The sequence below is a fragment of the Hyperoodon ampullatus genome (genome assembly GCF_949752795.1).
Source record: "Hyperoodon ampullatus genome assembly, chromosome: 6".
In the NCBI taxonomy this organism is placed as follows: domain Eukaryota; kingdom Metazoa; phylum Chordata; class Mammalia; order Artiodactyla; family Ziphiidae; genus Hyperoodon; species Hyperoodon ampullatus.
Window position 1 is genome coordinate 121,454,816 of NC_136919.1, and position 27,390 is coordinate 121,482,205.

The following is a 27,390-nucleotide window of genomic DNA, read 5'->3' on the forward strand; positions in this document are numbered from 1 at the left end:
CACTAAAAATGTACTTACTATCGGAAGAGCTTGATATTTAACAATGCTCACCGTGCCTTGCTAAGATTTAATTGTTGTCTTTCAAAATAAGGTTTACTTTTATTAACACATAATTGTATTTTCAAAATGATCTATATCAACTAGTGTTTTATAAAATATCGTCCAAATGAAAATTGTAAATCTGTTTATAAGATTAAGTGCTTTTTTATATGCAGATAAATGTCTCAAGGGCTCTGAGTAATAGTTGAAGTTCCATAGTCAATTTGTAAATGAAATTGCCAGTTTACTCATCGATTTTTTTCTCCATGAGCTAAACAGAAATGAAAGCTCATTCCTTCCATAAGTTGTTACCCAGATAGTGGGGCACTTAGTGATTCATTTAAGGAAATTACAGTTTCTGTGAGGCAGAGCAAAAAGGCATCTGGATACAGAGATGAAGGCAGAATTGGGAGAGCATGAAGGTTTGGGTGGAGGAAACAGAAATAAATTAAAAAAACGGAACAGAGACAGGAAGTTTTTTTTGTTTTTTTTTTTTAAGGAAAGGTCTGAGATGACTTCATAGTTTTTCTCAAGAAGTTTTTTTTAAAGGCATTAATTTCACCGTGATCTCAGGGAAGGAATAAATTTTCAATCATTAGCTCAAATACACACATAGATATATACAAAACCTCTCCATCTCTCAGATCATAGAGACACTGGAAATATGATAACAGATTTAAAGAACTGATTAGCAAACAGATATCTTAAGAGTTGGTGATTATATCATCTTAGGCTTTGTGATAGTTAAGGAATGAGTTATGTACAGAAGTTATGTACATTAGAATTCAGGATGACAGATGCTGAAGTCCCAGAATAAACAAGAATTATACTATTGGATGAGATCATTCAAAAGAGTAGAATTCTCTTGAAAAATGCAATCTTGATTCTGCGATTTGGAAAGGCAAGGGGCGAGGGCTCACACTTGCATTTAGGAATAGGAGCCTGAAACCACGTACCTTAAGATCTGCTATTCTCAACCTCACAAAAGAACCCTCAGATGCCTGAAAATCTTGCCATGGAAACATCCACCATTCTCATCCGGGAAGGAGGAAAACAAAATTAAATTCAGGAAAACAATAGGGGATTATCAGACACAGGAGGAAGAAACAATAAATCACTAATTTATGATAACCGCTTAGTGTTCTGTCCAGGCTCTCTGCCAATGCATCTCCTCTAGATAAGAAGGGGCTTGGAAGTTGGTCAAGTAAGACCCAAAGTAGAAAATCTCAGAGAATATACTTGAGCCAACGCCTTGTGAACTACAGACCTGAGATTCCTCGCTGATATTTCCTGTTGCACTGGCTTCTGCGGTGTCATGAATCAGGCATGTAATAGCCCACAGCAAGAAGACTCCTGTGATTCATTTCTTGGAACTTGGAGCAATCTGACATTTCCACAGTGCCTGCATTAGGTGGCCAGAAGAGGGTGACAATGCATCCCGCAGCCAGCATTTTTTCAAAGTTGCAAAACTTAGGAACACTCCCTAACATTGCGTATTTTCAGGAGAGTGAGTGAGAAAAAATGGCAGTGATCATAGAGCCATATCATGGAGAGTTTTTTAGAAGTTGGTAAGGATTAAGTTTATTTTGGATGGCGTTTGGAAGAATCTTAATAGGAAGAGGTAAAAATGGGAGCAGAGATACTTCCAAGAAAACTATAGCTCAGAGCAGAGGATGGTCTGGCTAGATTGGTAGTTGCAGAGACGGAGAGTAGCAGATGGATTTAGAAAGAGGTAGATTTTTTTTGGAGAAAATCTCAAATAGAGATGAAATAGACAGGGTTTGCTTATGAACTGGACTTTGAAGAGTAAGGGAAAGGTGGGAGTCAAGGGTAGCCTTAGGCTGAGTAACTGGGCAAGTAGTGGTAATAGTTACTCATGGGGAAGGTTGGGGGAGGTAAGAGTTCTATGATTGAACATGTTAAGTTTGAGATGTTTATGACGGTCACATGGAATCATCAGAAAGGACACCCAAGCCTCAGACTTCAAGGAGTAAACTACAGATGCATAGGGAAACAGACCAGAGATGGTTCTTCTCAGAGTAAAAGAAAGTCCAGAAAGAGGGGGAAAGAAGATATATTTGTGGTTGGCCCTCCTCCTCCAGTTGGAAATGGACCTGCATATACAAAGTCCCTTCTCTCCTTTCCTCTTCTAGGGCCATCTCTCCCCCACATGCAGAATAGGTTAGACAGCTCAGTTAAAAGCTAGACCCACTCACCACAAAACTTTTCTCCCAAACTCGTTGAGATTCCCAACATTTTGTGGGTTTTTGTTTTAGATGTGAAAAGCAATCCTCCTTGGGAGAATTAGATTTTAGTCAGGGGTCAAAGAGAGGATAGTATTAGTCACTGAACTATTTTTGAGTATATATTTGATTTACACTAATACACAGTTAAGATCTTGGCACTGAGGGAATTATATTTTTTATTAAGTATAGGGATGGGTAGGAATAGAGGAAATCATAGGAGGGACAAAATATCATTTTAATTTGTAAACTATGATTCTAGAAAGAATTGCTTTAGGGAACTCTGGGAAGATCTGGGTATACAGCAATATTTTTCCCCATTCAGTTTGTTTGTGAAACCCACCAGGAGTAGCTTTTTGAGAGGACAAACTATCTTTTACATATTTTTATCCTCAGAGCCTAAATCAGTACATGATATGGGTCTGTTGAGTAAATGTCATGCAGATATTTAAAGACAGTGTGAGCTTTTAAACTTTACTCCATAGTTAACTTGAAAAGGAAGAATATGCCATTTTTTCATCTCTCTCAAAAAGAATGTAAAAACTCAATTGAATTACTCTTTACTTATGTAGAATCATATATTCCCCTGAGAATCACCAACTTAATGAAAAAGAATTTAAATATTGCCATGTATCTACCATACAGTATAATAAAAACATTGGTTCTTAGAAAACATAACAATAGCTTTCACATTGTTTTTTTTCTAACATCTTTATTGTTGTGTAATTGCTTTACAATGGTGTGTTAGTTTCTGCTGTATAACGAAGTGAATCATCTATACGTATACATATATCCCCATATCTCCTGCCTCTTGCGTCTCCCTCCCACCGTCCCTATCCCACCCCTCTAGATGGTCACAAAGCACTGATATTAAGTTTTTATTCTTCATAAAGACACCAACTATAGAAGTGATTACAGCTGTTAGAACATATAAATCTAACAGCTATATTTATATTTGGATGCCATGATTGTGTGGGCACACAAAGGTCTACATGACATTACACTGAAAAGACAGGATGGGAAGGAAAATGAAGTATTTGTATTCACTACTGTGTTCTTTTCTAATTAGCTCTCATTCTTCTCAAAAAAAAAATACCCTGCAGTTTTAAAGGAGAGTAAATTGTAAATGTCAGCTGTAGTTAAATGGGGCGACGGGGTTGCATAGTAATCAGGTTTTCCTATTGATAACTATTACTGTAAATAATGTTTTGATCCTCACCAATTGAATAAAAGATTCTAATGTCTATTCAAAGTATAGTTAACTAAAATTACTTCAATCAAGTTCAGTACAAATATGATGCAAGTGGGCTCATTTTTAATTCATTAATGAGACAAAATAGTTAATAAGTATATTTAACTTTATGATACAATATTTGATGTAATAATTTAAAGACTTTTCAGTGAATATGTTAATAATTTTCTTCCATATTATATTCACTTAGGGAAAAGAGAGAAAAAGAAAAAAGGCACAAGAAAATGAAAAATCATTTATGTAAGAATCATAAAAAATTTCTTTTAAAATCAAAAGATATAATGCATATGAATATTATTCAATTTTATTAGTATTTTTTTCTGTCTCCAGTAAATAGATAATTCCTAAACATAGGTGGATCCTATAATAAGAATAGAAATTGATAGACATCTCTGGTTCTACATTTGATCTTAGTACCTACAATTAATAGGCTTACTAGGTCTCATTAAGCTGAATTTAATAATTATCAAGTATGTCCTCTGTAGCTGACATAGAGACAGAGCCACTGCATGGATTCTTAAATGTGATGGCACAATTTGGAGAAAGTATATGATCAAATGCTAAAGTTTAAAAAATTTTGAAATGACATAATACAGTGGCTTTGACATCAAATGAAGTTAAAAACAAAAGGTGTATATGCAACTTCGAGACAATTTTACCTATTTAATGTCTTAAACGCCCTTTACCATATTCATATAAATCCTAGAATCATACCATGAACCTCCTGACAGATAAAATTGGATGTAAAACTCGCCCTTTGCCACGGGAATAAAGAATTTGGTCCCAAAGTCAGTGTTGGAAACACCTTACAGGTTTTATCTGTCTTCCTGATTCCTGTTTGAAGTTATAAATGAAAGTCTCAGATCTTGGAAAAAAAGGGAATGGGAGGGTATATGGGTATAATAAAGATGATCTTATAGAAATACAAAACCTCCAGTGCAAAAATACAAGGAAGAGAGAAATCACAAATATAATTCAACTTTCCTTGAGTAGGTCAAAAAAAGATAACATATTGTATTAAGAAATGCCAGTAACTAACAGCATGCACCTAAAAAGCATTTCCAGTGACATCTAGATTTTACAGATTCATTTAAGTGTTAAAACACAAGAATCATGTCCTATAGAAAAGACAATGGTAAAGCTCCTATAACTGAAGCAAAAGTCAGAGACAACGGGGTGACCTTTCAAGATACCTTAGCCTTTTTAATTGCATTTTTCTTAACTGATGACTGGATGGATTGATCAAGTTCATCACTTTGGAAATAATGCAGTTCTGCTATTATGATTCTCTGTTACATTTCATCTCTTAAAAAACTTTATGTGGCAAATAAATATTGTGTTCAAAGCATCAATCATTTACTAATCATAATCAGTATGAATATGAGATCAGTAGGATTCTGCGGTTGTGAGTTGCCCTCCAGGATGATAAATGGCAAAGCTCACAAAACTCTGTGTGATCCACTACCTAGTGTTCCAAGAAAACAGTCCTGCAGACACCTCGTTTGCCTTTTCAATATCAGCTTCATTTTACTTTAGCACCAGTTTTTAAAACATTGGTTGTTGTTTTCCTTTGTTCTTATTCCTTTATCTCTCTGGCTTTAAGTCTTAAATGAAGCTCAAAATAATTTTGAAACTAATATAATATTTCCTATAAGCATTAAAAAATGCAAAATTCTTATACAGCTTTTACACTAGGAGGAAATGAAGGATTAAGTGTACTACAGTTTGGATTTGACAAATCCAAAGGTAAATAGTCAATGTGACCTGAAAGACCCTAGGAAAAAAGCCATGACACAAGCAGGAAATTTTTCAGCATAACTCAGAGAAAAGGCATTGAGCTGCTTGCCCATTCCACAGCCAGAATTACTCATCACAGTTTATTTGACAATTTTGAGGACTGGGAGAATTCACCAGGATTGATTATCACCAATGGAGAATAAATTACCCAATTCAAAGGGCTGTTTTAGCTAATCAAAAGCAATACACTGTGATGTTTTGTTATACCTCCTTCTCAAATAAAAAGCAACTTTGGATTGAGAAAAGAATTGACAAATTACTCACTCTCCTGGGATATTAACCATGTAGAGTGCCTACATGTTGGTTTGCATGAGATTTGGAGGTTCAAACTCCAGGTTCTCATTTAATCAATTTCTTCTTCAAAGCTGTGCTGCTTATAAATGCATTGTACATTTCTATTTCTAAACATTCTTGATTAATAGTAGTCTGGGTTATAACTCATAATTTAGTCAGTGTAATTTACTATAATTTAGTAGTCTGGGTTATAATCTAATAAATATTTACCCATTAGTGCATTGTCATCTACCAGCTATAGTTTAGGGCAGTATTTGTCCTAAGGCAATCCTTTTGACCATCTCTGTGTGGAGTAAGATAAAGGTATGTATCTTGACAAGCCTCTCAACTATAGCATATGGTGCCATACTTACAATATCGTTCACCCAATGACCTTCTAAAGGAATATAATCTAAAATTGTTGCTAGTCAATTATCTTACCTTAAACTGGCATAAAATTAAATTGATTTATGAAGAATTGCCTGAGATACATGCAAGCCATCCATTCCTGAATCAGAGAGCACAAAATCAAATGACTTCAGAGGACGTATGCCCAAATAAGTGAACAAAGTCGGGTCTGGTGAAACTAATAAGACATGGAATGAGTAGTAACTGGTGAGGTGCAGTCCATACTTGGAAGCACAGTCTTTTTCTTTTCTGAGATCCTGTGCGGTACAAGCAAACCCATTCTCATGCCCAAATTTGCCTTGCAGCCTGCCTATCTTTATAATCTAAATAATCTATTACCTGTCCTATTCACAACTGATTTTACTGAACTCTGACCTGACATGGTTTGAACAAATTTGGGGATGAAGATCAGGAGAGGTTTCTTTTTCTTTGTCATGCTCTCATTAATTAACAGCTTCTTTCTATAAAGCAGTGAGTTTTGCCCTTTAACAAAGCTGCTTTTCTTCTCTCTTCAAGATGTCACAGTGATCAGATCATAATCCACACTTGTCCTCAGTCCTGGGCTTGTAGGGATCCTTGTTTTTGTCCCAGAAGCACAAAGAGTAGATCCTTTCCCACCCCCACTCCCTCTGTCCCTCCTCCTGGCTTTCTCTCCCTTCCAGGCACAGGATGAGGTTGTACCTGCCAGGTCTCTTATTGTCGGACTGACTGTAAACAGTTCTGGCTAACGAGTTTGAGCACAGTGATCTGTGCCACTTCTAGCTCAGGGTGTTTGTAACCAAATGTGAGACCCATCTGTGCCCTGGTCTTCCTCTGCTGTGGTCACCACCAGTGATCCAGATGGTGACCACCCCATGAGCTGAGGTCATGGTGAGGATGACAATGACAACACTTGTCCTGAGTCACCATTCAACTCCAAGTAGACATAGAGTGACCTTTGCTGTTTCAAGCCAGTGAGATCTGGGGGCTGTTTGTTACTGTTATCAAATCGCAGCTTGAATCCTCCTTACTTACTAAAGCTCCTTACAGCTTGAAGCCCACTTCCTTGTAAAGAAGTTCATGCTTAGGCAAGTTCCCTGAACACGACTGCTTCCCAGGGCCAAGGGCACTGGATTCCAATCTTTATAACCAGGATAATTAATCATGATAAAATCCAATATACACATATTCAGGACACCAGAAGCAGACTTTCTCTGTTTTCTAATGATAACATTGCAAAGTAGGATAAATGCAGATTTTTCTGGAAAAAAAAAAATCTTTCTTCTGGAAAAAAGTCTACAGAACCTATGATGCTTATATTCCTTTCCCTACATTATAAAACTTATTTTTTAAAAAAATTATTTATTTTTGGCTGCATTGGGTCTTCGTTGCTGCTCGCGGGCTTTCTCTAGTTGAGGCGAGTGGGGGCTACTCTTCGTTGCGGTGCACGGACTTCTCATTGCGGTGGCTTCTCTTGTTGCGGAGCACGGGCTCTAGGCGTGCGGGCTTCAGTAGTTGTGGCTTGTGGGCTCTAGAGCGCAGGCTCAGTAGTTGTGGTGCACGGTCTTAGTTGCTCTGCGGCATGTGGGATCTTCCCGGACCAGGGCTCAAACCCGTGTCCCCTGCATTGGCAGGCGGACTCTCAACCACTGCGCCACCAGGGAAGCCCCCCTAAAACTTATTTTTTAGAATGAAAAAGATAAAGCCTTGCAGTAAACCAGCTCTGCACATTCAAATGGTAATTTATCAAGCTAATCTGGTCCCAGATTATCACATAGCAAGTAGTCAATGGTCTCCCGGCTCATAAAAACACTTCATTATAATTAATGTGAGAATGTTGCTGCAGAGACTTTCATTGTATTTCTGAGGATAAAATGTTTCCCTGATCTAGTTTTGCTTCTGCAGAGCAACTATTTTGTTTTTATGCGGTAATTACGTGCTCATAACTCCTTTTCTACATTGTCTTTGAGGAAGCTGATTGCTAGATTTTAGGATCAGAACCAGCAAACATACAGGACCTTACAGCATGTATTTTATGTACTGACTTCACTCTTAACTCTCAGATAAAAGTTGAAGAGGCTGGAATATTAAGATACAGAGAGTTATTTCTATTTAGTGTGTTCACAGTTGTTAACTTACGGCGGTAGCTTCAATAGAAGCAGCCTAATAACCAGGTGATATATTGATACAATAGTAGTTGAGTTTATGGCTCTTTAGCCAGATTAGCTGTCTTCAGATCCTAGCTTTGCAGCTTGGTAGCTGCCTTAGTCTGTTCAGGCTGCTATAACAAAATACCATAGAAGGGCTGGTTTATAGACAACAGAAACTTATTTCTCACAGTTCTGGAGGCTGGGAAGTTCAAGATCAAGGTACTGGCAGATCCAGTGTCTGGTGACGGCCTGCTTCCTGGTTCATAGCTGGTGATCTACTAGCTGCGTTCTTTCATGGTGGAAGGGGCAAGGGAGCTCTCTGAGGTCCTTTTTCTAAGGGTCCTGATCCTATTCATGAGGGCTCCACCCTCAGGACCTAGTCACTCCTCAAAGCTCCAACCTCCTAATACCGTCACTTTGGGGGTTATATTTCAACACTGGGACTTTGAAGGGACACATCCAGTCTATAGCAGTAGCTATGTGACAAGTTGTTTTACATGTCTCAGTCTCCTCATCTTTGAAATGGGAATAGTTTCCTCAACCATTGTGGGGATTAAAAGTGTTACTACTAAGAATACTCAGTAGTTTTATGGACACTACTAAGAACATTCTTGGCATGTTAGTTGTAATTATTTCTGTAATAATAAATGGCCAATGATGGCAAGTCACTTCACATGCTTCAATCAGTTGAATATTATCTGAGAGCCCATAGTATGACGAGCACTGTGTTGGGTCCTAGAAATACAAAGGCAAATAAGATCTGGCCCTCGTCTTAGCTCACAAGATATATTAGCCTAAAAGGAGAAAGATACATAAATGGATAATGTTGGTACAGTGGGGCCAGGTCAATAATAAGATGGATTATTTGTTGTTTGCTATTAACACATAGTTTGCTAAAATATCAATATAGACCTTTCACCTTGAAATCCTCAAGAACATACTCATTTTTGAACCCTCCTAACCAAGTTTTTGGAAAATAGCCCTTAGGGATTGTGGAACAGAGTCATTATCTGAAGGGGGGACATTTAAATGATGCTACCCAGCAGTCACCTTATAAGAACTACCCATGGATAAACATCGTTACAACTGTGATGAGTGACCTGAGACAAGGGTTCTAGGAGCAAAGCAGAGGTAGGAGGGCAGGAAGGGGCTGTACGGTTCTGGGCATTTGTAGAAGGCTTCCCTGAGAATGTCGTTTTTAAGCTGAGACCTGAAGGATTAACCAGCAGTTACACAAAGGAAGGAATGTTCCAGACAGAAGTTAGCAAGGAGCTCAAAGCTGCTGAGTCAGGATGGAGCTTGTCAATCGCTTTCAGGTGCCCAGAACTGAAGGAAGGAAAGTAGAGCACAGTAAGCCAGTAAGAAAGTGGCCTGAGATGGTAACTGTCAGATCTGCAGAGAGGCCTTTGCAGATCATCCCCAACTAATACAGCCCCCCTCGTACTGTCCTTCTCTTCCCATTACCCTATTGCAGTTTCATTCTTGCAATTCTCTTAAATTATCTTTATTTATGTGATTATTTTTTACTGTATGTTTTCCCCCACTTGAATGTAGGTTCAATTAAAGATGTATCTTGTCCGTCGTCCTCATCTCTGTAACTTCAGCACTAGGAGAAACTGCGAAACAGGTTATTGTGGTGGAGATCAATGCGATGGCAGTAGGAGAGGACAGAAAATGATACATTTGAGAAATAGCAAAAAGGTAGGATTCCCAGGCTTGGGTCTTTGATATGAGAGGATCCTAGATTTGGAGGTGAGCAACCACGAACAGCATGCCGCCTTTTCACCAGGAGGAAGAGGCCGTTGTGTGTGTTTGCTGTTCCTTTGGCTGAGTCTGGTAGAGATTCATAGCTTCTTTTTAAGTCAGATTAAGTCTGAGGTGCATGTGCCATCCAAAATTTACTGTCAGGTAAGAACGTGGTTAGAGAGGGGTTCAGTCAGGAAATGGAGATTTGCAGGCCCTGAGCACAGAGGAGGGACTGAATCCATGGAAACAGGTAAGGACTAGAAGTGAGAAGTGTCAGTGTGAGAATAGAAGGGGCACAGGCCATGTCTCTGAGGATCTCAGGAAGGGGAGGAAAGGCCCGCGGAGCCAAGTCGGGTGGGGTGGAGGGAAAAAACCCGGAGAATGTGGGTCAAGGAGCCACAGGGTGAGCGTTCTTTGAGAAGGAGGTGGTCTTCCACACGTGGCTTTGGATTGGTTTCCAAGAGAACAGTCTTCCTGCCTGGTGCATCTAATTAGCAAGTATTCAGGTTTCATTTTCTCATATTCATAGGTCCAAGGAGTCACACTGAGGAGAGATGGTTGCTTAAAATAGAGTCAGGGTTCCAACAGCGCGGTGGACGATGGGACTTCAGCAAGGTGGTCCAGAGGGATGGGCTGGTTTAGAGTGAGACTGCCTCAAAGGACAGAGGTGACAGCGGGTGGACAGAAGGTGATATTCTGAGTCACAGAGGGAGTGTGTCGTGTGTTGTGAATACATCGTGAACGTGTTGGCGTAGGAACTGCTGCTTTATTTTGAAGTTACTAGCGCTAGAGTTCCAAACTTCCCAGGGCCTGTGCTTGCTGTCCACGGAGGGGCAGCGACGATGGAGGAGGAAGAGAGTTGAAGTTGGTGATGGGAGTCAGGAGAGGATGAGGAAAACAGACTTTTCAGGCTCAACGCTCAGGTACAGATCACAGGCAGCAGAAGGCTGGCTGCACAGATGATGTTTGCATAGGTCTGTTGTCATTGAAAACAGTCATCGGGTTCATTTGGAAGTTAAATATCTGATTTAATATCTTTGGTCATGTTATTATAGATCCAGGTTGTTAAAAAATGCACACACACTCTATGAGTTATATTCTTCCAGGAAGGGTGTAGCTTGAGACTGTGCCTTTGAAAGCTGTATTATATCTTCCAGAACTGTATGTATTTGAGGGCAGCCAGACATTTCTGATATAATTGCAGAGCTCATGAGATTTAAATCTACACTTTACAAACAGCTGGACACTCAGCACAGCACTAGAATAAATTGAAGGCATACATCTCTTTGCTCAGTAGAGGTCATTCTGATCAGTAGAAGTCACACTTAAGATGCAGGAGGACTGACATGGCCCTCCTGAGCTGAGCTGTTGGCAGCAGCCATTCCGCACTAGTAACTCCGGTCAGAAGAGCCGGGTGCAAGGCCTCTGCGTGTGGCCCCCTGTGAGCAAGTGAAACATGACTAAGCACAAAGAGGAAAAAAAACCATCACAGAGCTGTGACTATTTTCAAGGCTAATCTTCTTCTCTGTGGAACACTGCCTTTGGGGCAAAACAAGGAAGAAGCAGGTGATTCTAATGTGCAGCGCAGAAGGACAGCCACTGCAGGCCAGCTTCTCAAATTCCGAAGTCATGCCAGCCATGTGGCTGCCAAGGTCTTCATGATCTGGCCGGGTGTCAGGCCTGAGCCTCTAAGGTGGGAGAGCCGAGTGCAGGACATTGGTCCACCAGAGACCTCCTGGCCCCATGTATTATCAATCAGCGAGAGGTCTCCGTCTCAACGCTAAGACCCAGCTCCACTCAACAACCAGCAAGCTACAGTGATGGACACCCTATGCCAAACAACCAGTAAGACAGGAACACAACCCCACCCATTAGCAGAGAGGCTGCCTAAAATCATACTGAGTTAACAGACACCCCAAACACACCACCGGACACAGTCCTGCCCAAGAGAAAGACAAGATCCAGCCTCATCCACCAGAACACAGGCACCAGTCCCCTCTGCCAGGAAGCCTACACCCACTGAACAAACCTTACCTACTGGGGGCAGACACCAAAAACAACGGGAACTACGAACCTGCAGCCTGCGAAAAGGAGGCCCCAAACACAGTAAGGCAAGGAAAATTAGAAGTCAGAGAAATATGGAGCAGATGAAAGAGCAAGGTGAAAACCCACCAGACCAAAGAAATGAAGAGGAAATAGGCAGTCTACCTGAAAAAGAATTCAAAGTAATGATAGTAAAGATATCCAAAATGGACAAATTCATAGAAAAGCACAACCTTCTAAGACTGAACCAGGATGAAATAGAAAATATACACAGACCAATCACAAGCACTGAAATTGAAACTGTGATTAAAAATCTTCCAACAAACAAAAGCCCAGCACCAGATGGCTTCACAGGCGAATTCTATCAAACATTTAGAGAAGAGCTAACACCTATCCTTCTCAAACTCTTCCAAAATATAGCAGAGGGAGGAACACTACCAAACTCATTCTATGAGGCCACCATTACCCTAATTCCAAAACCAGACAAAGATGTTACAAAAAAAGAAAACTACACGCCAATATCACTGATGAACGTAGATGCAAAAATCCTCAACAAAATACTAGCAAACAGAATACAGCAGCACATTAAAAGAATCATACACCATGATGAAGTGGGGTTTATCCCAGGGATGCAAGGATTCTTCAATATATGCAAATCAATCAATGTGATACATCATATTAACAAATTGAAGAATAAAAACCATATGATCAACTCAATAGATGCAGAAAAAGCTTTTGACAAAATTCAACACCCATTTATGATAAAAGCTCTCCAGAAAGTAGGCATAGAGGGAACTTACCTCAACATAATAGAGGCCATATATGACAAACCCACAGCCAACATCATTCTCAATGGTGAAAAACTGAAACCATTTCCACTAAAATCAGGAACAAGACAAAGTTGCCCACTCTCATCACTATTATTCAACATAGTTTTGGAAGTTTTAACCACAGCAATCAGAGAAGAAAAAGAAATAAAAGGAATCCAAATCAGAAAAGAAGAAGTAAAACTGGCACTGTATGCAGATGATATGATACTATACACAGAGAATCCTAAAGATGCTACCAGAAAAATACTAGAGCTAATCAATGAAATTGGTAAAGTAGCAGGATACAAAATTAATGCACAGAAATCTCTTGCATTCCTATGAAAAATCTGAAAGAGAAATTAAGGAAACACTTCCATTTACCATTGTAACAAAAAGAATAAAATGCCTAGGAATAAACCTACCTAAGGAGACAAAATACCTGTATGCAGAAAACTATAAGACACTGATTAAAGAAATTAAAGATGATACAAACAGAAGGAGAGATATACTATGTTCTTGGATTGGAAGAATCAACATTGTGAAAATGACTAGTAACCCAAGTAGTAACCCAAGCAAGCTACAGATTCAGTACAATCCCTATCAAACTACCAATGGCATTTTTCACAGAACTAGAACAAAAAATTTCACAATTTGTATGGAAATACAAAAGATCCCGAAAACGCAAAGCAATCTTGAGAAAGAAAAATGGAGCTGGAGGAATCAGGCTCCCTGGCTTCAGACTATAGTACAAAGCTGGAGTAATCAAGACACTATTGTACTGGCACAAAAACAGAAATACAGATCAATGGAACAGGATAGAAAGCCCAGAGATAAACCCACGCACATATGGTCACCATATCTTTGACAAAGGAGGCAAGAATATACAGTGGAGAAAAGACAGCCTCTTCAATAAGTGGTGCTGGGAAAATTGGACAGCTACACGTAAAAGAATGAAATTAGAACACTGCCAACACTATACACAAAAGTAAACTCAAAATGGATTAAAGACCTAAATGTAAGGCCGGACACTATAAAACTCTTAGAGCAAAATATAGGCAGAACACTCTATGACATAAATCACAGCAAGATCCTTTTTGACCCTCCTCCTAGAGAAATGGAAATAAAAATGAAAATAAACAAATGGGACCTAATGAAACTTAAAAGCTTTTGCACAGCAAAGGAATCCATAAACAAGATGAAAAGACAATCCTCAGAATGGGAGAAAATATTTGCCAACAAAGCAACTGACAAAGAATTAATCTGCAAAATATACAAGCAGCTCATTGCAGCTCAATATCAAAAAAACAAACAACCCAATCCAAAACTGGGCAGAAGACCTAAATAGACATTTCTCCAAAGAAGATGTACAGACTGCCAACAAACACATGAAAGGATGCTCAACATCACTAATCATTAGAGAAATGCAAATCAAAACTACAATGAGGTAACACCTCACACTGGTGAGAATGGACATCATTAAAAAATCCACAAACAATAAATGCTGGAGAGGGTGTGGAGAAAAGGGAACCCTCTCGCCTTGTTGGTGGGAATGTAAATTGATACAGCCACTGTGGAGAACAGTATGGAGGTTCCTAAAAAAAGTAAAAATAGACCTACTGTATGACCCAGAAATCCCACTTCTGGGCATATACCCTGAGAAAACCATAATTCAAAAAGAGTCATGTACCACAATGTTCATTGCAGCTCTATTTACAATAGTCAGGACATGGAAGCAAGTTAAGTGTCCATTGACAGATGAATGGATAAAGAAGATGTGGCCCATATATACAATGGAATATTACTCAGTCATAAAAAGAAATGAAATTGAGTTATTTGTAGTGAGGTGGATGGACCTAGAATCTGTCATACAGAGTGAAGTAAGTCAGAAAGAGAAAAACAAATACCCTATGCTAAAACATATATATGGAATCTGAAAAACAAAAGTGGTTCTGAAGAACCTAGGGGCAGGACAGGCATAAAGACACAGACATAGAGAATCGACCTAACACGGGGAGGGGGAAGGGTAAGCTGGAACGAAGTGAGAGAATGGCATGGACATATATACACTACCAAATGTAAAATAGATAGCTAGTGGGAAGCACCTGCATAGCACAGGGAGATCAGCTTATGCTTTGTGACCACCTAGAGGGGTGGGATAGGGAGGGTGGGAGGAAGACACAAGAGGGAGGGGATATGGGGATATAGGTACATGTATAGCTGATTCACTTTGTTATATAGCAGCAACTAACACAACAATGTAAAGCAATTATACTCCAATAAAGGTGTTAGAAAAAAAAAGATGCAGGAGGAGATACAGAGGGTCCCTTTGTTGGCATATTTCACATGTAAGTTGACATCATTGGATGTGGTGTAAATTGACACCTCTTTTGAAAAAAAAATCAATTAATTCCAAGGTATTACCAGAGTGTCACTCCAGAAAGTGAATTTCCATATGAATCATCACCCGTGGCTCACTTTTCCCCGTGTTTTGACATTTTACACCTTCATTTATTGCCCATTCACTCAGCAAATATGCACACATGGGTCAAACAGCACTGTGGTGGAGAACAAAACAAATGCCATCTGTCCTCAGAGACTTCACACTCTAAACAGAAAGAGAACAAGAAACAAGCAATTACAATGCAATGTGTTCAGGTAAGCACAGGTTTCCTGGGATTCTGAACCGGATTTGGGTGAAGTTTAACTTGAGACATGAAGGGTTAACTGGGTGTATGTAGGAGAGTGTCCTTTTTTTTTTTTTAGAAAAAACACATAAGTTTCAGGGCATCATGTCTGCGTATTACACTCAAATAATTCAGGCAGAAAAGCGTATAAAGTTGGAGATGGGAGCGAGAGAGGGAGAGAAGGAGGGAGGGAGGGAGAGAAATGTAACTTAATGTTAACAACTGCAGAACGTGGGAGTTCTTTTTACTGTTCTTGCAAAGTGTCTGTAGGGTTAAAATTATTTCAAAATAAAAAACTTTTTTAATGAAGAAAATAAGGAGCTACAAGTTCAACAGCATTATCTATGTTTCAGTATTACTTCATACTTTTTCAAGCATTCTGCTACCCTAAAGGTATATTTCAATGTTACTGCACACTTACCAAGCATGATACTATTCTACCCTGAAGGTAAAATTACATTTCGTCTTATTTTCTTTCATCATACATTTGGTCTAGCGCTTCATTTGAAAAAACTTATTAGGAAAAAATACACATTTTAATGTATGACTAAAACATAAAACTTGCAGAATTAATTTCTGAAAAAATTTTAAGTAAAAAAAACGTTTTAAGTAAAAAAAAAAAGAAATGTTACTTCATTGCTTTTTTTTTTTTTTCCAAGCTGGTATATAAATGGTATAATTCAGATGGCCATTCTTGTGCTCAATGGAAGTAACAAGTCAATTTTCTCGCTGTTTCTTTCCCGGCTAGGTTTCGTATGTCAAAGCTATTGACATTTGGATGGCAGTGTGTCTCCTTTTCGTGTTTTCAGCACTATTGGAATATGCAGCTGTCAATTTTGTATCGAGACAACATAAAGAACTTCTGAGATTTCGACGAAAGAGAAAGAATAGGGTAGGCGATTAAATGCATTAAGTTCTCTGGGATACAATTCTCCCTGGAAAGTGAATTTGGCATATTTAATAGGGAGGTACAGAGAGGAAATGGGGACGGGGACTAAATGAAAGGATGTCCCTTTGGTTTTGTCCAGCTGAAACTTACATTGTCAAAAATAGCCTCAGGGAGAAAATGGTAACATCGAACTATACTTTACACAGCAGATCTGGTGACATGAGAGTTTTATCAACTTCTTTCTAATGTACGTCCTGGAACGACACCAGTTTTTGTTTCCACTAACAAAATCTATCATTTCTTATTTGCAAGGTTGCAGTGTTTCTGATGGTTTTACTTGACATAAGTCAACAAATACAGCTATTAAAGTTGTACCTTTTTTTGAACTAATTCCTTTAATTGTTTCCATCAAATATCACCTATTTATTAATACTATGATGTTGATGTAAAACTCTGTGGTCTCCTTTTTATGTATACTTTTATGTTTTTAAGACATTTCTTCTGAATCCCCATTCGAAACACAATAAGGTGTATTTTTGCCTTGCTATCACTTGATAAGTCAAACCCAGAAGAAATTTTATTTAGAGCATCATTGGGAGACCACATGAAATTGTAGAAGTAATCTCCTAATTGGATTTGTAAGTACAGGATGGCGTTGCTCCCCTCTGTTAAGACTTGTAATGTCATCTCTCTTTATATTTACATAATTTCAATGAACCCCTTTCCTTTTCTGCAAGGGAGAGTCTCTATCAACCAGCATATCTTTGAGTTTACTTTTAATGTGAATGTGCCAGCTGACATTTTGAAAGCAAATGGTCTCTTAATCAATAGAGAAATATCAAAGTTGTATATTACAGGAGAAATTGTGGCCAGAATCCAAAATACTGAAATATTTAAGTCAAAACATTCTCAATTCTTAAAATTAATAGTCTGGTTTATATGTAGTGTGCATTTTTAAGGGTTTAATTTTTTAAGGAATTTCTTATGGTTTCTGAATGACTGACTGTGATTTATATATTTTATAAATTGTTTTAAGAAGCTATAAGCCATGATCTCCCAGTGCTAAGCCTACTCAGTATTAAACATATTCTAAGGCAGTAACTTATCCAATCATGTCTAACTGACTCCCCAGAATCATCACCTGCTCCAATAAATACCCCAATTCACTGTAGCATGGAAGGAATTTCAGCATTGCAATACTCTCGGTAACACGGTGGACAGAAGAAACAGTGCCAGGGCTTGCATTTGATCAAATGTTTATAAATATTAAAGCCCGTCATTCATACATTAACATATATTTTCATGGAGAGATTAACTTTTCTTTATCTCCTGCCCCCCACCTCTCCAAGTCTGCTGGTTTCCTTATACTTCTCTCACTCTGCCCACCCCTCCCCCTCTCTCTTTCCTCCTTCTCTCTCCCTCCCTTACTGCCTATTTGCTCCTCTCTTTCATATGATACCTGGCCCAGGCTGAAGCACTGTAACAGAACAAAGCATTCTGTATCACAGGGTGAAGCTGTTGTCGTTTTTTTTCCCATTAATGACTGATTAAGACTATTTTTTCCTTCTAACATGAATCAGAAGTAAAGCAACACATTTCCCCCTCTAATTTTGGTTCACTTTTTTACATTTATTTTTCATTTCTCTACCTTTCTTCTCCTTCCTACATGTGGTATGGATCAGCCACGTGCTGCAAACACCAGAAATGGGAAGTCGTTCACATGTGGTGTCCAAAGGGAGGTCTGAGAGCTCAGACATTTTCTGCACCCACCACACATCCAGCAGTCAGAGTAGCTAATGGGTAACATAACAGGCTACAAGTTTAGATACTCAATTCTGATTTCTCCTTAAAAAAAAAAATCCTTACCAAAGCAGCTCTTCATCCAATTTTACCACCTGTAAGTGTATTGGGATAAAAATATTTGACACCCCTTATTCTTTGGCTCACAGAAAGACAGCAAGATTAATGTCTCTAGTGATTGGCACTCTAGAAAAGTATCAAAATGGAAAAATAGTTACTCCTGATTATTTTCTAATCACTACTTGAAATATTCAGGGGGCAAATATTGTAATTAAGATTTAGTGCAGGAAAATAAAAATCCATTTTTTTTTTTTTTAAGCTCACTTCATACTTTGGGGGGGTGGATACCTTGCATATGTGAAAATCTATTAATTGATACATATGTATGTTAAGATGATCTATGCAATTAAAACCAATTGTGCAATTATATTTAATCATCTATGACTTTAATCATCTATCTCTGGTTTCTCAATCCCTTTTGGTCCACTTTACCTTCCCACAGACAGAAGCTTTTGCATTGGAGAAGTTTTACCGTTTCTCAGACACGGTAAATTCACTTTCTTAACTCTAAGTAGAGGAATGTGGTCATTGGTAAAAATGCAGACAGCATACTGTGCACTCAGGCAGTGTTTGGTGGGGAAACACAGCCCCTTGCACACTCAAAGCTGAACCACCACCAACCCCCTTCAGCTAAGGATACTCTGTTTTTCTAACAATTCCCTTTGTCTTCCCTCACTCAATCAAAAGATATTGAAATATTGTGTTTCATCCTATTAACCAAACTGGTCAAAATGGTTTTAAAATATATATTAAACAGAAATATCACATGTCTCTTATAATAGTCTCCATAGAAGAAATAACCATATACCTTGACAAAATTAGTTTCAAAATAAATGGGAAATTTATTTATATAAATAAGTTCTGAAAACAGTCCCTCTTGCCAGAAAATAGAGACCTAAAAATAAGGCAAAAATAAAATGCTTTGTCCAGCCTGTGTATCTTTAGCATCCTTTCTTAATGTTAAAGCATGTTGAGATTCTTTAGAGTAAATGAATGATTTTGGTTTTGATAGCATCCTCGAAAATGTTCGATTAAAAAGAGGTCACAAGGACACATGTCCAATTATAATGGCTAAATATTTAGAAAGGTAATCTACAGTAGAGCATATCAGTAGCTTGACTTGGAGATCCATAATACAGCACTCAGTGATAAAATTTTAAACATACCAAAAGCCAAGAATTTAGCTTGGGAAATCATATACAAACAGTCCAGTCTACTAAATTAAAATTTCTGGGATACGGTGTATTTTAAAATACCTCCCCAGGGACTTCCCTGGAGGTCCGTCCAGTGGTTAAGACTGCACCTTCCAATGCAGGGGGTGCGGGTTTGATCCCTGGTCGGGGACCTAAAATCCCCTATGCCTCATGGCCAAAAAAACAAAACATAAGACAGAAGCAATATTGTAACGAATTCAATAAAGACTTTCAAAAAAAAAAAAGGTCCATATCAAAAAACAAAAAACAAAAATAAAACGAAAAAACCTCCCCAGAAGATTCTACTACACACCTTAGTTAAATAATCACTGAACTATTTTTCTTTTCTACTAAAATTGCATAGTTGTTCCCAACATAGCTAGCTACTTCTTCAGTTTTCATCCCTGGTGGAAAAAAATTCACATGATCCAATTACTTTTCCTTGATTATCCTAACGGTAATTAAAAAAAAATTAATTGCCTTGAATTTGCATAATAGACCATAGTAGCCTCTTTGGGAAAGGTACATATTTAAATTTTCGGTAACTAAACAGTTCATACATATAGTAGCATTAGTATAAAATACATGTATTCAATTAAATATTGCCTTACAAAACAATGCAAAAAGAGCTCTGATGAAAAAAATCAGATTTCCTTCACTAACAGTCAATAAATACTTATTTTTAAAAAAAGAAACAGTATGATTTTTGACCATATCGTTTAAGAAAATACAAACACACTCTAAAATACATTAAATGCAAATACATTGATTAGAAATCTGTGCACGCCATTTAGTTTTATAATATTCTAATCATCATGCAAATTTGGGGTTGATCATTTTCACTCTTTGAAAACGATTTTTGTCAACGTAATAGCCCTCTGGGCTGAATGAATTCCTCAATTTAAAAAAAAAAAAAAAAACTATGCACTTTGCTTAGAAACAGTCTGAGCAATCAAAATCTTTAAATCAATATAATGAAAAGGAGGCTCAAGGTGGACGCCACGCCCTTTTTCATGAGTACTGACTTGCATGAGTTCTTCTTAGTACTTTAGTTTGGCAAAAGGGGCAATAAATAAAATCACCCCCTTAGAGAAAGCTTGGTCACAACAGAGGGCTGTACACTGATGTACATGGTATTCCAAGGAAAGTTTTAAGTTGGTTCAGCATTGGCTTAGGCATTGCATACAATCTTTTACACCTTACTTTTTCCTCTATGAAGGTACCAGGGAACCTTTTATATGCTGTGAAAGGATGCACATTCACTCTTGTATCCAAATTTCCCCACCCCACACTGTCGTAGCCTGCTGCGTGCTGATCACCCACCGCTGCACCTTGTCATAAATGCTTATCCCCGGGGCTGTGTGTGTGGGTGTATGCATGATACGAAAGTATTTTGGTTAGAAGTTGCTCTTCCCGTGTATGATATTATTACTTGAGTCCTGGAGGGTTATAAAGCCTTCAAAATATTTCCGAACATGTTATTTGTTGAGCAATATGGATGATATGGGATTGCTTTAATGCATTTCATGCAGCTTCTGCATTGCAGTAGAATACTGCAATGGTTTGCTGAGTGAAAACACATACACACGGTGTTCTAGTACCTCTATCTTCCTACTTATTACTGTACATTAATTATTATTTGTGTACACAAATGGAATAAGAATGGACCACTAGTTCTAGATTCAAAAAATAATTACCAAGTTTGTATTTTGTTAGGTGTGATAGTTATCTTTTTTAAATAATTGACTGCATTTTGACTATCTGTACAAAAACTTCCATTTATGTATGTATTTATATCCTATCTTACTTCAAAAATAACTCAAGGTAACGTTTAAGAATAACAAATAATTGATTTTTCTGCCTTGTACTTTTGTCAGCTCTACAGTCTTAGGACAAATGCAAATATATATGTGTACTATTTTGGTTGAAGGGATGAGGCTCCATGCTCGGAAGCAACATGGTACCCATATACACTAAATTATCCAATAAAGTTTCCATTTGAGGTCAGTTTATGCTATATTCTAGAGTAGAAGATATTCTTTCAGTAGGTAAGAACTTCCTACAAATTTCTTTGATACATACCTGAGAAAAAAGTAGGTTCTCAATAATTTCAAAGTAAATTCTATATGAGTGACTCTGATACACAGGGGTTAGAAATTTCATTTTCTCAAGTAAAACAAAAATTGTAAGAATTTAATTATTTCCTGCCAACAAATATTTTGAGTTTATGTTAAACACGACTATTTCTTAGAACTATATCCCCTCTGAAGTATCTCTTTAGGAAAATAATATTCAATAAAGTAATATAATCTCTACTTAATGTAGTGACACTTTAGTGACTTCCATTGCAAAGTTAACTAAAAAAGATACACTGCTTTTTATATATGCTGTCCACTGTAATATAGTATCTTATTTTGCCCCATAATTATGAGTTGGCAATGAAAGAATCTAGCACATTAAATAGAAATAGATGTACAGATTTAAAAACAATATTTCATTGACTTCTCAGCAATTCCCCAAAATATATGTATTACTTTCATAATATTTCATCTAAAATATTCATCTTTTTAAGCTTACATTTTACCATTCAATAATCTCCAAACCATTCTGAATCTAAATTCAATATGCCAAGCATAAACTTGGCTAATTCATAATTAATTCATGTCATCTATAAGAAATGCAAGGTTCCCCTGGGATTTCAAGGAATTTTATATTGACAATAGACTTGCAAGTCTAAAGTATTTTTAACCTCATATATAGTTATATATTTTTAAGCCTTCCATTTTTAAGTGATATAGAAATGTATATAGTTGTCTAAACTGAGGGTTTTATTTTAAGCTGATACTTACTTCAGAAAAATAACTTTTAATTCATTCACATACTTCGTCTTACCTTAGAATTTTCTAAGTGATGTTGATTTTTTCTCAACAAAACCAAGCCGTTTTGTTTATTAGTAATTTTTTCAAAATCTACACACTTTGAAATCATATAAATGGGAATTAATAGCAATTCACTTTTCCTTCCTTTGTCATTTTCCTACTTGACAATGAAAAGTTACAGAAAATTATTTACACAAAAAAACCTTTGGGATAATTTACTTAGCATTTTGATTGTATAAAGAACATCTCAAATGTATCCAGTAGGGAAGAAACATTAGGATGAAAGTAACATATTTAGTGCTGTTGTATCTCACAGCAGTTCACATAATTAACTATCACTCATGCTGTTTTATATAATTAATGTTTTGTCACCGCTCACTAGCAATCTTCATGCTTTCACCAAGCCTGCAAACAAATAATATTTTTTGTTATTGTTATTTTTGAAGACTAAGAGGATAGGAAATTAATTCTTGTTTCATATATATGTTAGTTTATTATGTTTGATGATAAAGATGAAGCAATTCAACTGAATGACTATATTTACCCTTGGACTTTCTTTCTGTAATAATTCTAGTTATAATATGCATGTTACATGAGTTAGTCTTTGGCATAATTCTCTAAATAAAGTGAAAAAGCGCTTAGAATGTTTCACAATATGGTATTGTTGCTTAATTACTGAAACATTTTTCTCACTTCCATATTTAGTGAAAACAGGTCCTCCTGTAGAAAGAATTATACACTAACAAAATGGCTTTTTATATTTTTTATTGCCTACCCTTCTAACTTGCTTGAAGCATAAGAGGATTGACTTGTGGGTAAATGAAGCTATTTCTTCAATTTTACTTTTTTAATCAACCACGTTCTTTGGTTCATTTTAATTCATTCTATTTAATCTTTATTATTGTCTATATTTTGAGTTGTAAAGTGGCTTAATTTTATGAACGTTGAACACAGTGTCTGAGTCAAAAGTTTTAGATGTTTGTCTAAACCTTGCTTTTGTGGCCTTTAGTCCATTAGAAACCCAAGCTAAAGACCTCACCAGAAAATTGAATTATCTCAAAAAAATATTTGAGTGTTAATTGTAATAAAGAATATCACTGCACCTCTGAACATATATAAACATGGGATAATTTTATGACTGAGTTTTATAAAAAAGAGAAATTAGTTGAGTCATAAAATAATTTAATGCACCTTCTAGTATAGCAATCTATTATTAATAATGAGCTAATAGAAAAACTTCATATTCATGCTTAAAATTATTGTTTTAAGTGTAGCCCTTCAAAAAGATCCCCAAAGTCCAGTCATTTAAAAAAAATCATAAGATCACTTTGGAGTTCAGGGGTCCTTGATTCTCTCATCCTTTCTCCGGGGTAGCGACTGGGGTCTGGTCCAGTAGAGCTGAGATCCTGTTGCTGAAGAAATAAGATGACTCCACGGGCCTCATCCCATGGGCTCACCCCAAATATTTGTGCTGTTTCATGGAACATACTAACAACACGAAAGCCTCCTTGATTGCAGGAATTAGATTTGCAAGAATCCCAGCAGTTGTAGAGCAAAGCCCATCCATCACAACAGTAAGACAGTGAGGCAGCCAAGTGATCCTTCTAGTTTTATGCTGTCAGTTAATTTTTAGTGAAAAGTCTACAAGTGTGAGGCCATCTGGGGAGTCAGCAACTGGTAGGCCTATTTTACACAGAACTTTAGTGCTCGCTTAGTTTCTGTAGATTTACAATATCTAATGGTAAAATTGTTTAAGTGGTATTTTTCTTTCACATTGTGTATTATGTGATGTCTATAATAATACAATTATAACAAACAAAATATTGATAATACGATAGCAACATTATCGGGGGTTGTATGTATTTTTCTCACCCTAAAAAAATCTGCTATGTAGTGCTATAATCATCTTTTCCTAGAATAAGAAACCAAGAATCTGGGAATTAAATAACTGGAACTATCCAGACCCCTGGCAATAAATGATGAAACCATGGAATTGCTTAACTATGATAAAAACATTTGCATTTTCAATGTCAATCTTGAGTCAGATTTTAAATTTGGACCATCAAATATATTTGTGTGACTATATAAAATAGTTAAAAACTATTTCCTATAGCACAGACATTTTTAAAAAATAATGCAGATACCCAATTTATTTTCATTTTTTAGAACAAGAGTCCTTCAACATCTTGCTTTCTATTACCTTTGCCAGGAAAGAAATATTTGAATGAGACATTTTAATAAGGGAAATATTTTTACTTAAAATAAAAGTTTCTATTTTTTCACCTCCAAAATTAACAGGAAAGCCACTGGCGATACATTTGTTAGTGAAATCATATTCCAGATGCTTTTGAAAAAACAACACTGCACCAAATCACATTATATAATGTAATTGTCCACAGTCTATTCCTAAGATATTCCTAGGTCTGACATAAATTTAAAAATGAGTAAAGATACAGGTCATATAAATAGCCTTACAGATAGCCTTTCCGAGAAACAGCCTTACTTAAAAACAGGAATTATTAAAAAATAAAATAATACCTCAATACTAACACAGAAGTCACTACAGAGTCTATTTTCATAAACTACCACTTAAAATTTAAATTAGAAAGTGTTAGAGATGTTCAAAAAATGTTATATCACCATGAATTCAGGCTAACTAGGATAGCTGCATTGTGCCTCTTGGAAATTTTTGTTTCTACAAATTGTGTGTTATGATCACCTAGAGAGCTTGGAAATGCAGATTACTGAGACATCCTAAATGTTAATGAGTACAAATCTCCGCAACTGAGATCCAGAAAACTGGGTCTCAGCAGTCCCTCCCAGCGATGCTGAGACAGCTGCTGCGTGGACCACAGTGTGAGAAATATTGTCCTCATCTGGACTGTCATTATTGCATGTACACAGAATGTGGTCATTTTACACGTTGTTGCCAGCTTTTATGATGGACGAATGCTGTATGAAGATGATGAAGTTTAAATTGTTCAAAGTGTCATTTTCTATTTAAACACATATCCAGAGTAAAGTGGCTTTGTCAGTATAACTCCATAGCTCTGATTACAGGTTTGAGGAGGCCAACTTACTTGCACGACAGAAATAAACTTTAATCTCATAGGTCATTTGCTCAGCTTTACAGTAGGATAAAAAGCAGGAGAGAGAGCAGATAAAGCGTCTTCATCTGAGTGCGAGGCCTTATAACTTCTCAAGCACACAGGACTTTTAGTTCCCTCACCTACAGAGGGCATGCATGGCTTCCTAGTCTAAAGAAACAGATACAGTATCATAAGTAGCAACGATCCTTTCAGCTAGACAATGCAAATGCAGTCGTGGACCCAAAACTATGCTGTCAGGTAATACAAAAGAAAAACCTGTGAGGTGGGACAGAGTTAAGTCACAGCCTTGCTCTCTATCCCCCGACACTCCCACTACCAGAAACCAGAAACCTCTGTAAAGGTGTTCCCCCTTACTGTGGCTCATACCCACGTGGTCTGTGCACTCATCCAGTGAACCAACCAGCCCTTCATGTCCTGACCATCCTGTCTTTAGTAATAATGTTTGCATTGCTCACTCCAATTTCTGTTTAAACCACAGCTCTGTGAGCTGATGGGATGTGAGATGCCCTTACTATGTCGTGTTCTTCAGCCATTTTATACACTAGCCATTTGTAAATGTGTTCCTTTCTCCAAAGGGATCTATTCCAGGGGCCCAGACTGATATAAAAGTGCCTGTTCCAAGCCATTAATAGTAGTTTCAGCTATGGCTTCTGTTACAGTGTAAACAAGCCCAATATGGACCACCTATTTCTGCTAAAATCCATTGAATCCTCCAAGAGGCTTGGGCAAAGACCCCAAGCATTCTATCTGCCAGCTGTGTGTTAGCTCTTGTCCTCGGGAGATTCAACTCAAAGGCAATTTTCAAGCAATTCTTTATCTTGTTAATATTCCAGACAAGCTCTGACCACATCAGTGGCTTCACTGGACAACAGAGGGATATGTTCTGTCCATTGCTGCATGGCCTGGACACCACCATGACTACATCAAAGACCAATCCAAGACATGTGCCTTGGTGCTGTAGTCCCCTTCTGAGCTGGCAATTAGATGGGGACTACATGACCTAATTAATTCTACCCTGGGATTTCTATAAGGAATTGCATCTCCCACCTTGGAATGTTCCTTTTCTTCAAGAGGAAATTGTTTTTTCATGTTTTTTATAAAGAGGAAATTGTTTTTTTAATATAAAATTCATTTATTTATTCATTTTTGGCTGTGTTGGGTCTTGTTGCTGTGCATGGGCTTTCTCTAGTTGTGGCGACCGGGGGCTACTCTTCATTGCGGTGCACGGGCTTCTCCTTGTGGTGGCTTCTCTTGTTATGGAGCATGGGCTCTAGGCACACAGGTTTCAGTAGTTGTGGCATGCGAGCTCAGTAGTTGTGGTTTGTGGGCTCTAGAGTGCAGGCTCAGTAGTTGTGGTGCATGGGCATATTTGCTCCACAGCATGTGAGATCTTCCCGGGCCAGGGCTTGAACCCGTGTCCCTTGCATTGGCAGATGGATTCTTAACCACTGCACCACCAGGAAAGCCCCCTTGAGATGTTCTTAACTGCCCAATTAAGGGCTCATTTGCCTGACCATAATGCAAGGCCACTGGCCAGGACCCAGGAGTCCCTGAATATCAGATATAAAGCTATATAAAGCTATAGCTTTGAGATAAAGAACCGGTTCTTGTGATACTGCCACATTCAGTGCTTCTCAAATCAGCCCATTGTGTAGACTTACCTACTCATTCCACTGCAGATACACTGTGGGTCCTGACCATCCATATGAGAGTTTCCATTGGTGAACCAAGGGACCTGTTTTTCCTCAGTGGGAAGAGAAGCGTGAGGTTCATACCACTCTCGGTAGCTTCCATCATGGGTCCATTGTCAAAAGGCTACATTTTCATATGATGTACTTCACCCAAGTTACTCCTCTTAGCTTGTTCCTGAATATGTCATTTTCATTTTTATCAGGGAACTTGAATGGAGATGCCTTTTTGACATCATGCATGACATGGTAGATATCTTAGACCTAAATAGAGTCTGATACTCTTCAGATTCCTTTAGTCTAGGGACTGTCTCTACCAGAGCCCAAGAGAATGCCAGTAGCTGTCAT

At 37.6% G+C, this 27,390-nt stretch overlaps 1 protein-coding gene across 2 annotated transcripts in view; it reads left to right on the plus strand.

Moving 5' to 3' along the window:
* The window catches only part of GLRA3 (glycine receptor alpha 3), a gene marked incomplete at both ends in the record, with an annotated part of 167,588 nt that overhangs the window by 133,144 nt on the left and 7,054 nt on the right, over nt 1-27,390 (plus strand). The window contains 2 exons of one of the 2 annotated variants that reach the window (XM_079707061.1): nt 16,172-16,315; nt 18,615-18,659. In XM_079707061.1, coding sequence (XP_079563187.1) covers nt 16,172-16,315; nt 18,615-18,659 — 189 coding nt within the window. The remainder of the gene's footprint in view (nt 1-16,171; nt 16,316-18,614; nt 18,660-27,390) is intronic. The other variant, XM_079707060.1, reaches the window with a different exon arrangement.